The sequence below is a fragment of the Caretta caretta genome, chromosome 8 (genome assembly GCF_965140235.1).
Source record: "Caretta caretta isolate rCarCar2 chromosome 8, rCarCar1.hap1, whole genome shotgun sequence".
Classification (NCBI taxonomy): domain Eukaryota; kingdom Metazoa; phylum Chordata; order Testudines; family Cheloniidae; genus Caretta; species Caretta caretta.
Window position 1 is genome coordinate 42,718,011 of NC_134213.1, and position 12,110 is coordinate 42,730,120.

The 12,110-nt window shown below is 48.5% G+C and overlaps 1 protein-coding gene across 5 annotated transcripts in view; it reads right to left on the reverse strand.

Moving 5' to 3' along the window:
• UAP1 (UDP-N-acetylglucosamine pyrophosphorylase 1) overlaps nucleotides 1-12,110 on the reverse strand; it is a 43,015-nt gene that overhangs the window by 15,758 nt on the left and 15,147 nt on the right. For 4 of the 5 annotated variants that reach the window (XM_075131431.1, XM_075131429.1, XM_075131430.1 and 1 more), the window contains exons 5-9: nucleotides 7,465-7,658; nucleotides 5,498-5,641; nucleotides 4,258-4,446; nucleotides 3,298-3,345; nucleotides 589-655 (exon numbers count right to left, since the gene is read on the reverse strand). In XM_075131431.1, coding sequence (XP_074987532.1) covers nucleotides 589-655; nucleotides 3,298-3,345; nucleotides 4,258-4,446; nucleotides 5,498-5,641; nucleotides 7,465-7,658 — 642 coding nt within the window. The remainder of the gene's footprint in view (nucleotides 1-588; nucleotides 656-3,297; nucleotides 3,346-4,257; nucleotides 4,447-5,497; nucleotides 5,642-7,464; nucleotides 7,659-12,110) is intronic. The other variant, XM_048860637.2, reaches the window with a different exon arrangement.

Below are 12,110 nucleotides of genomic sequence, written 5' to 3' on the forward strand. Positions count from 1 at the left end.
TCGCTGAGCTGGTCTTAATGAAACTCAAAGCAAGGGCTCTAAGCTGCACAGGTAATCCAGCAATACTCCCTTCAGCTACTAATTTGCGGCCTACATAAGAGTCAGCACCATGTACTGTAAGATGTTGCAGAATTTTGATGCATCCAGTTACAGTAGGACATACCAGTGACCTGTAAGACTGTTCTGATAACAGACTCTCTGCCATATTCACCAAGTAATAGCTGAAGGGGTGATATTTCCAGAAAGCCAAAGCATATCTGCCTGCTGAGCAGGCACACAAAGCAGACTCCCCTAGGCATGGGCAAAGTCAAGCCCTGACTAGACAAACAGTCCACCTCCAGAGCATCAAGGATGCACCTTGCCTAACTCAGTAAAGCCTGGGTAACCTCTTAACAGGAGAAATTCTGGGAGTCTCTAACAAGCCAACTGTACCCTCCCCTTCTCTCTCTCTCCTCCCCCTTCAATTACAGAGCCTGCTCTGAGACAGATCATAACTTGCACAACCCACTCGGTCACCTGAAAACTTCATTAAGCTAGTCTACAAATGCATTTTCAGCTAGAATGAAGGGGGTGGGGGGGAAAACTTACTTCTCCACCATAGGAGATGAGAGGAGAAATTTCACACTGAATGGGCAAGTCGTTAGCGTCCTTCAAACTATGGCAGAAAGAGAAAAGTTGTGTTAAACATACTTTTAGTTGTGGTGACTATATCAGTAAGAGCCCTGGAGAATTCAGCCCTTAAACGCCAGCAGCCTTCCAGGTATAAGCAGCTGCACTTTGTATAAGCAAACTGTGTGTGTTCACTAGTCCCTGATGCCAATGAAAGGGGCAAGTGCAGTATACTAAGGAATGAACATGGCTGGTACTCAGGCACTGCCTTCCAATGCCTGGCTCGCTCACAGGTTCATCAAGCCTCAGCTGTGCATGCAGGATTGATGCTTGCTAAGCCTGAGACAGAGGCAGTGGCTGATTGGGGAAGACCCAGTGAAGTGACACAGTGTGATCCTGTTCTCTTGTTTCCGCATGATCAGCCCGTCCCCCATGTTGTATCAGACTGCTTGTCTGTAAGGGTGCATGAGGTGTAGCTGTTTCAGGGTGCCTCAGACTGTCTCTGGGCCATGCAGGGACTCCGGCCTAATGCCAGGGTTTTTCTTAGTCTAATTCAGAAGCTGGAGGTGTGTTTTTGGAGTCAGAAGAAGCAAACAATTGTGAGCTGCATCTAAAGTTTTGCTAACCTTTTTAAAATGAAATTTCTTCCAGGAAGTCACATGAGATGGATCTGCGAGAGCTTCCAAAGCAGATTTTAGAAGGCTTTAAAAAGTACTGATCTCCTGGAGGGGTGTGTGTGTGTGTCTCTCTCTCTGTCCAGCTCTTAGCTCACAATCAAACACTCCATCTTCACTGAAGGTGGAGTGTCAGACACCAGCACAATCAGCGTGTTACTCCAGAGGGAATTCTGTACCAAAAAAATTTAAAATTCTGCACACAATATTTTAAATTCTGGATATTTTATTTGTCAAAACACAAAATCACACCACTTATTTGCTGACAAGTATTACATTACTAAAATTAAAATGGTGTGATTGTTTTGACAAAATATGCAGAATAAAAATTTAACGTTTTGATGCAGAATTCCCTCAAGAGTATCAGGGTTCTGTGTAGCGCCATCTGGGTGCAGGCAGCTCAGTGGAGGGGATCTGGATGCACAGGGGCTCACTGGGGGGTTCCGAGTGCAGGGGAATGGAACTCTGCAGTGGAGTCCAGGTGAAGGTAGTTATGGCTCAGTGTGGGGGGGCGAGACTGGGGAGGTGGGGGTGTCTGGGTGCAGAGGGGGCTTCTGATGCATGGGGGCTGGGCAGCCAGAGGGAGCAGCTCCCCGTACAGTGACCCCTCCCCAAGTGGCTGAGGAGTCACAGGGCCAGGAAGTAGGGGAGGGGTCACTGTACGGGGAGCTGCTCCCCCTGTCCACCCAACCCCTATGCAGCTGGATACCCCCTAAATCTCCCCCCCCAACCAAACCTTGCGCAGACCCAAACCCCCACCCCACCAAGACTCACTCCCTGAACCCAGATTTCCCTGCCAAGCCCCCTGCAGGCTTCCTGTAGCTACAGAAGGTTTCTGGGGGTTGATCTGACTCTGCCCTGGCTGCTCTGTTCAGGGGAAGGGGAGGGGGAACAGGAACGCTGCCTCAGTCGTCATACTCCTCCCCCTCTGGCAGACCCCTTCCTTCCCCTGGGTGAAGATTTACCAAACAGACAAAACCATGCTGCCAGGGAGTGGTGAGTGAGCACTGGTGCAGCTTCTTTGTTTCCCCACAGAAAATGGTTTCTGTGGAAAAGCAAAGAGAAGGGACATGTTTCTGCATGTGCGCAGTGGTGCAGAATTCCACTAGGAATAGCATTTAAAATGAATCACAGAAGCAAGCAGCAAGTCTGAATGACCACTGTCTCCTAAAGAGTTCAAGGCAGACCTTATCTCAAACACGTACAGGACAAGGCTCCTGTGGCAAATAGCCCCAATTCCTAACATTCTAAGGAAACGGTTTTCCAGTTAGTTTCCCTAGTGTGAGGCCTGAGATGAACACTGAAGAAGATGGTCTCCATTTATGGCTTGAAATACATAGACTCTCTGGAAGTACAAGTTCAAATGCCAGCCGATGGTAGCTAGAGTTCCAACCAGCCTCTGGTGCAGGAAGAACAGTTTGACAGAAGGCCACAATGAACCCGTGCCTACTTTGCAAGGCCCTGAAGAGCTCTCATGCCATTTTCACATGGTTCGCTCTCACCTATTCCCAGTGTGTACTGGATTCAGATCCACTTACTAAAGAGAGACAGCACAGCCACAGAAGGGAGCTGAAGTCTTTCCTGGCTCCTGCATCAGCAAAACTAAACCCAAATTCCAACTGCCAGGCTAAGTTCTGCCTCAAGTTACACCACTCAGTCTCACCGCTGAGAGGAGCAATAGGAATGAACACACACAGGCCTGGACATGAGAGAGGTCCAGGCAAGAACACATGGAATATTATAAATCATTGATTTTGGATCTAGTGACCATGAGAAGCAACAGATACAGGATTCTTTAGCAGGACATGCTCTCAGTTTCCCCAGCATGCACCCTCGCTACCATTCTGTTAGTAGCTCCCAACCAGAAGCCAGTCACCATGAAAGCGGTGCACACCAACCAGTGCGAACTGCCACTCACCAGGCACTTGGCCTTGCAGTGAAATGCAGAGCCTGTTAGTACTTAAGTACAGCCCCATCACCATGCATGGCACACAGCCTGGCACTGGATATTTACTTGCAATTGACATCAGCTGTGATGGCATCTGGCTTTCCACTTGTGAAGCTGTTATGTGGGAATAAATAAGGGTTAAAGAGGACTGAAACAAACTGAAAGAGAACTAAACCAAGTTAGGAGGTAAAGCGGTTTGTCAGCCCCTTCCTGGAACCCCCTAGTAGTGATGGCTGTGGAGGAGAGCTGGTGAGAGGGATGGCCAGCAGCAGAGAGTACAATTGGCGGTGAGGATGCATAATAACTCTAGCTGCTCCTTAGGATAGGCTGTGTGGTGGAGAACTCTAGTAACCTCTTCACCGTATTGAACAAACTCAGCCCAACTGCCTGAGCTGGTCAGGAGCCAGAGGAGGGCAGCTCTCACCAACAAAGTTACATGCAGCTACCTTTAATGCAGAGGTCGGCCTACAGGAGACTAGCAATACAACACTGATCTTCTGCCCATAGCAGTGGCCTTGGACCACATGGCAGAGCTCCACAAGCCATATTTCACTTGTGGGTGGCACTCTGACCACTATTGAGTGGTGGCCAGCTAGCCATCAGCTCCAGGTAACAAGTCTGCACAGGCTCTTGGAGGATCTGTTTGCTGGTTACTGAATGGTTGCACAGTGGCTGGGAACTATTTGCTAATATTTTCTCTGATCTGAATCCATGGGATGAAAAGAATTCTCTTATGTACAGACAGACCAGCCACTACCCCCTACTCAAGTCAGGTGCTCAGCTGAGTAACAGAACTACGTCAACTGGACAACACGAGTCAAACGCAGCCAAGCCTCTCCAGAAGGAACCTTTAAACCCTGAGGGCAGGAAGAGTACTCCCTGGTAGGACAGCCAATGGGGCTCTCTTGTGCTACCAAGACTAGATCGCAAACTGGGAATGTGATCCGCTCCCACCAGCCATTGAGATGGTAAAGGAGACTGCTCCTTGGGGATGGAGCAGGGGTAGGGCAGCTAACAGCAACTTACCGGGGAATCGCAGGGATACGGGTGCCATTTTCATCCACAAAGTGGCCCCCAGCATTGAGGACCCAGCAATGGTGCAGCGACATAAGGGCATGTCGGGCAGTGGTGGGGTTGTCTTTCCCATTCTGACTGTCTGCATTCTTCAGAGGAGAAAACTCATCTTCACGCAGCACTTCGTACACCACAAACTGCCTGGAGTGGGGATAAGGCAGGAATGGCTTGGTGTCAAAGAGAAGGGCTTTGCTACAGATTCACTTTATTCTTGCTTGTCTGGAGTTGGAAGGAAGCCTCCCTGCTTCTCTCCATCCCAGAGACTTGCCAGCAACCAGCAGCACAGATAATGCCAGTGGCCTCACAATTAGCTCCTCTGGGCTGAGATACTGCACCCACTCAGTCTGGTAAGTCCATAGCCACCTAGGCCTTACAGCCCTGAGCCTGTCTCCTGCTCTGAGCGTGGGGAGTAACACACATTTTTCTTGTTGCTGGAGGTGGCTTTTGTCAGTCCAGAGACCAATCTGCTCTGACAAGAGCTCCATGATTCAGGCTGTGCCCAACAGAGGGTGTGACCAAGATGGCTGGCAGTGCCTCAGAGGGAGTTAGAGAAGCTTCTCATCCCAATTCCAGGAGAATGGCCTACCTCAGAAAGAGTGTTTCTGGTCCCACTCCCCAACCTGAGGCAGGGAGTGACAGCAGCCCACAATGGGAGACCATGTGGGGGCCAGAGCAGGAAGCATAGAACTTCCCAACCCTGCCCTGCTGCTTCCTCACTTGGCTAAAGGGCAGTGCCAAGTGCACCAGACAGGTGACAGGGCAGCTGCCAGCCTGCAACGAGGCAAACGAACAAACCAGGGAACGAAGACTGGACAGAACTGGGCACCAAAACTGGCTCTTGCAGCTGGACCCAGAATCCTTATATGTACCAGCCAGAGTCACCACAGTTAGCCCTCCCCGACACTGCTGAGAGCCACATCATCTGCATGTGACAGTGCAGCTTCCTACACGGTTTGTAATGGAATCCAGAGTGTAACTCTGCACTGGGGAGGAGCCCTCTAACCAAGCCATGTTGTCCTTGTTGGGAGACCGCAGCCGCCAAGCCAGCCGGGTCCATGCTGGGTTATAGCATACCAACACAGTAATTGCCAGTAGCACCTAGCATGTCCTGCTCCTCCTTTGAGCAGCCCCGGGAAGAGGGTATTGCAGTATTCTACCACCTGAGTAACAAGCAGCAGCGACCAGGGCATACTTGGCAAACTGGAAGATGTCAAAGACGAACTTCTCCATCTTGATGCCATTCGGTTTGTCTGGCTTGACCAACTGCCCACTGGTGATGTCCACGTATGGAATCTTCTTCTGGGCCACATGGTGCTTCAGCTGAGGTTCATAAATGCTGGCAGGGCAAGAAAGAGGAATCAAAACCTCCTACAGTTAGAAAGCACGTTCTAGCCACCACTGTCCTCCAATCATTCTGGTCCAGGAGCAGCTGGGAGGGGGTGTATTGTCCTCCCAGCTGCCTCTTCTTTTGGTTGCCCAGCCACCTGCACTTTGCTTACCCTATGGCCAGAATACAAAAAACTAAACTCCCTACAACCTGCCCTCCTCCTGCTGTTGGTCCCCCATTTGATGCCCCCTGGATCAAACCATTCTGTCCCCATCTTCCCTAGTTTCTGGGAGTGTTGGCAGGCTCACAACCTCCTCTGCAGGTTGTGCAGCTGGAGTGGAGGAAGCCCAGGTACACCAGTGCTTTCACCTCCTGCTGAAAGACAGGAAAGCAGAGAAAATTGGTGGACAGAGCACGATGCTTATACTCCAGGCCCGGTGCTGTGCACATGATGTTCCTGAGGGATTTGTGGAGGGGAAGCAAGCTCATATACAGAGCCAGATCTTGGCCCTGGCCTCAATGCTTTGTTGGCTGCACATATGCATCCTAATGCCTGTTATTAGCTTTGCTAGATAGTCTAGTTGGGTTTCAACCCTTGCTAATTGTGCTTTAGTTTCTAGAAGCAGTTTTTGTTTTGTTTTTTTATTTACCTGTCAGCGACCATCTCAGTCCACATATTCCCAGCCCCAGCAGCCACCTCCCAGCTGCCCCACATCCACAAAACAACATGCTCCATTTACATTAAGGAATGAAGCAATATTAACCAGTCCCAGTCTTGCCAGGGACAGAGAACATATAGGGGTGATGGAAAAGAGGATTTAGGGCATTGAGAGCAAGAGGAACTATTCTAAAGTGGTGAGACATCTGGAGAATACCAGTGTGACGCCCACTCCAAGGAGCGCCAACTTTCATTCTGATGACCATGTGAATACACATGCCAGAAGGCCACCTGAGGCTACAGTAATGGCAACAATGCCTACTGCAGCTGGTCCCTAATCAGTCATGACAGCTAGGGCTGCTGCCAGTGGTGCAATACAGTCAGGGCAGGTAGGGACTGTGAGCCTGGGGGACAGGTGTTACAATTCATTCCAGACATAATGGGAGAGCGCTCATCATGTCCAGACTCTCAGCTGTAGGGTGACCAGACAGCAAGTATGAAAAATCGGGGTGGGGGAAATAGGAGCCTATATAAGAAAAAGACCCCAAAATCAGGACATCTGGTCACTCTACTCAGCCGTACTGTCTGCAAAGGTGTAAGCGGCTCTTGTTCCCAGGTGGCAGGGGGTCCCAACCTCAGTGAAGCAGGAATCTAGTGAAGACAGAGGTAGTTTGCCATTTTACCCATGCCACTTCAGGGTGGGGGTTTGGATTGCTGGTTCTGACAGCTGGCTCTATAGTGAGAGCAACACCAGCATGGTACTTTACCTAACTTGCACATTGAGGTTGATTTCTACTTCCTGAGGGGAGCCACAAAGTTCAGAGAACAGCCTCATTCTGATCAGAGATGTTAGTCTCCTGCCTTCCACCATTAGCTTGGACTTTACTGCACATGGTGAGCATGAACACAGCCACTGGGCTGCTGCTGAGGGAAGGTGGTTGTGAAGAAAGGGGCTAGGAGGAGAAATACTAGTGCCAGAAGGAGACACTCAGGCCCCACCCCTTATCCTACTCTGCTTTGGGAAAGCTACAACCCCTGTAGTGTTTAACAGAAAGTGAGATGGGGCCCAAGAGCTTTTGCCTGATTGCAACAGGACTAGGCTAGATTTCCAAGTCCTAGCTCTTCTCTTTGGCACTGCATTAATACACAGCCCGTGGCCCCAGCTTGCCCGTACTTGACAACATCTCTCAGAAAGGACACTGTGAGGTAGTGATTGGCAATGTTGCCTGCGTTGAACAGCAGCCGGCCATCGGAGCTACGTTTCTGTGCTGTGGCCAGGGAGATCTCGCTATACTCCACCACCTGGTACATGCCATCCACTCTGCATACCACGCCCACTGGCTCCATGGGGTTTGTCTTCTCAACCACCTGCCCAGAGAACACACAGGAGAACTCAGATGAAAGGGCATTTGTCCAGGAAGTCCCTGTAAGTGAAGTGGGTTACCACAGCCAGTGCAGAAAGGGGCATGAGTGGGAGCCCCTCGCTCATGGGCTCGCAACTTTTACACTGCCATTTTAGGTGATGCTTTTGTCCTTGGAAAGAAAAAAAAGAAGGATAAATCAACCCTCTTTGTTCCAATCTGTTCTACAGCTCTGCACCCTCCACCCAAGCCCTGTCCCCTGCATGTGCTTCCCTGGCACCTGCCCCTCTCCCTCACAGGCTACCCAGTCCTCTGCTTCCTTCTCCCAGAAACATTGTCTGCCAGGAAAGGACTTCACTCCCATAGACAGTTCCTCTCCTGTGGCCAAAAGAACGAGGAGTCCTTGTGGCACCTTAGACTAACATTTATTTGAGCATAAGCTTTCGTGGGCTAAAACCCACTTCATCAGATGCATGCAGTGGAAAATACAATAGGAAGATAGATACACACACACACTGAAAAAATGGGTGTTGCCATACACACTACAACGAGAGCGATCAATTAACTGATTCGTTCACTCATTGTACTGTGTATGGCAACACCTATTTTTTTCCATGTTCTCTGTGTGTGTATACACACACCCCTCTTCCTACTGTATTTTCCACTGCATGCATCCGATGAAGTGGGTTTTAGCCCACAAAAGCTTATGCTCAAATAAAATGTTAGTCTAAGGTGCCACAAGGACTCCGTTCTTTTTGCTGATACAGACTAACATGGCTACCACTCTGAAACTGGCAGCGTCTGGTGCACCAGGGGAAGGACAGAATACTGCTGTCTCCCTCCTGCTAAGGGCACTGGCTCTGCAGTTGGTAGGACACTCCATGCTCACCAGTGCCCGTGGAGAATCGGAGGACATGGAGCTGGGGAGAGAAAACAGAGCAGTGAGTGGTCTGCCCTTTGGGCAGCATTGCACAGGAGCTGAGTGAGACTGTCTAGCCACACTGAAACAGGCCTTGCACACAAGGGTCATCAGGGGAGGCAGCAGGTCTCTGACTGCCCTCTGTGGCAGGCTGGCTGCTCACCTTGGTGCTGAACAAGAGAGTCTGGCCAGCTATTGGAATTTGAAAAATTCCGCTGCCTTGGGCTTTCTGAAAACCTGGCCCTGGCTGCGGACGCTGAGCTTCCCTAGACCTGGCTTGTGGTGCTAGCTCCCCTTTGTGTTCTTCCTCAAAAGAGGCTGGATGCATACAAAAGTGGTTCCCTGGGGATGGAAGCAGGCATGTCCTGAAGGCTCTTCCACGGAGATCTTTAGTTAGAGATGGATACGGTGAGTCACGGCAGACATGGTTTTAAATCCCCAGAGTATCTGGTGTTCAGCAGTGGTGGGTGGTGCATGGGAAGCTCTGTGTGGCACTAGAGAAGAGTCTTATAGGACACCCAGCTTTACCCTATCTCCAGGGCACTCCCCACTCAGAACTACAAAGTACCAGCTCCCTCCTTGGGCGAGTCTCCTCGCCTGCATGGAATCTGAAGGCCATTCTGGTGCAAACCGAGATATCAAATCACAAGTGCTTTGGGGGATCATGAGGGCTAGCACTGCTGCTGGTGGGGGGAGGAGCTCCTCTTGCACCCCAGGTATATTCTGTACCTAGCAAAAACAACTGCACTAGTTACATGGAGCTGCAATCCCTGTAGGTGCCTGCAGACATATGATGTCTGGACACTGAAGTACAACGGAATGCCAGTAATGACTGCACTACATAACAGGAGAAAGGGCTTTGACTTAATACCACTAACTCAGTGCCTTTCATGCAGGAATCACTAATGTTAAATCTCACCACATCCTGGTGAGGAAAGTCATTTTTACAGGTGCATAAGCTGAGAAATAGATGTGAAGAGACTAGGCCAAAGTCACACAACAAGGGTTTGTTTACAGAATTTGCTCCAATTGACATTAGTTTAGTTAAACTGGTGCAACTTGTGCATTCGCACTCCTATTGTTTAAAATTAGTTAATCTGCAAGCTAACCTATATAATGGGTTATGACTCCAAGCTAAACTTAAACCAGATTTAAAGCAGATGCAAGAATGTCTACACACAAAGTTGCAGTGGTTAAATTAAGCAGGTATAAAAATCACACATTTCCTTACAACTTTGGGTGTAGTTCTAACTCCATGGCAGAACTGGGAATAGAAACCAGGAATTGCAATTGCAGGTCCCCATCTATGCACAAGACCATGCCTCCCTACCATTCTACAATAGGAGCTTGTTGTTGAATAAACACACGTATGACAGGTATACACTCCCATTAGAATATGGATGAGATGTTCAAGTGGCTGATAAAAGGCCAAGCCAGTTAGGAGTTGTCTTTTACTTGAACCAAGCTTCACTGAGACATGGGCCAGAATCAAATGACCTCAGCCAGCCAAGCAGCAGGCGGACACCCCCTCCAACAAAACAGTATGCAGCACTGTTTAGAAAAATCAGAACTCTGTAGAGGTTCACATATCCCACAGAGATAGCATATGGTACCAGGCAGCACTAGAATGTATCAGGTATTGTATTTTGTCCAGGCTTCCATTATAACCTATTATTTTCAAATGTCCATCACCTCCTGAAATATTTGCTTTTGGATGAAGTTTCCCTTGCCTGATCTCAGCCCAAACAGTGGAGTTTGAGCACAATTTCTTCCTCCTTTCAGTTTGGAAAAAAATGAGAAAAAAAACTACGACTGTGGTCAACCTTTGCAGACTGATACCTTTCCATCAGCTACTTCTCACACAGTGAGTCTCCAGCCTCACTTGCCAAACACAGTCCAACTGAAAACTGCACTGTTCAAAACCAGATGCCCAACTCTTATCCCCTGTACAGCTATGGAGTTTGTGCCGTTATTTCAGAGAGATCCCATTTTTGCACATACTTTCAACCACGCAACTGTGAAAATACCTAGAACAGGCCACAAAGGCAGCTTAACATTAAATATGGCAAAAGCAATTACGGCAAAAGCTTTTCTGCACAATAGGAACTGAAATACAAGCATCTGCTCTTCTGTAAAGCCTGAAATTGATGCTTAATGTACTTTATGATACTGACATTTATAAAATTGAACTTTTGAGATCACCTCAGAAGATGTAAAAAAGCAGCACCCTTTAATTCATTGAAATTTGAGAGCTCATTGATCAAGCATTTATTTAAATGGTTTTAATAGATCATAGTAGGGACTCAGACTGTCAATTTCAAGTTTAATTGTATACAAGTATGGATAATTTGGATTACTCAATGATTGCCTGTTCTGTTCATTCCCCCAGAAGCACTAGCCCCCGTCAGAAGATGGGATACTGGGCTAAATGGACCACTGGTCTGACCCAGTATGGCTGTTCTTATAGGTTTGTTTTTAATCATTTTAACCTAAGTCTGATTTTTCGCAGGTTGGCACTAACTGTGGTCCTCATTTTCTAGGAATTTGACTTGAGACCGTGGGGTCTGATTTGCAGAGTGCCAAGCACTCACAGTTGCAAATGAGGTCAATGGGAGCTATGCTTTCAACATGTAAAATGTTAAAGTTCTAAGCACTCTGAACAAAGATCAGGTCCTAGGCTCCCCAAATTGGGAGCTGAAAGTTAGCCGACACTTGGCTTTAATCTGTGTTTTTGGTTCCCCAGCTGTAAAATGGGGACATCACCCACTCATCTCACAGGGGTGGGACACCACATTCAGTAATGTCTGCACAAAAGAGCCCATGAATAACTTATTCTGAATTGGCAGGATTTGGACGGCGAACAGTAAACGCATGGGCTATGCACTGAATGAGGACAAAATCCTCAATACCCATTCAGTGCGCATCATCAATCCTGTGCGCTGAATGAGGTGGGGTGCTGTGGTAGTACTATGTGATCAAGTAATTAACAGCTGTACTACATACACAAGAGGACTGAATTAAGGGTGCACAGGCATCTCCTAATTTGAGTGATTAATTTGCAGCCCTAATATGTTTAATGTAGTTCTACACAAACAGAGGAAGTGCCATGCAGATGGCCAGTCCACTAAGGAGCGGATGCCTGAAATAGCAACAGCCGCCTACTCTACTCCCCGCTCAACGGAGAGCTCAAATAGCTCAGCCATCCAAAAGAGCCAACTGGAAACAGGAACACTGAAGCAGGGGCAGGATCGGGGCAGCTCAGGGAGCCAATACTGCTCCCCTGGGGCTGAATCAGGCTCCAGAACCTAAACTTTACATTAGAGTTCGATATCTAGCACTTGAGAAAAGCTTTATAAACCACGTATAAACAAACAGACATTGCCGCCTGCCTGGGTGCATGGATTTTCTGAAACATAGCTCAAGAGGACTATCCATGCCTCTTAACCACAAGGCCATGCTGAAACTGAAGTCTAGGGATTATAATTTAAACAAACTGTCAGCTATTCATCTGGCCATCAAGTTATGTGAGAATAGAGAGGT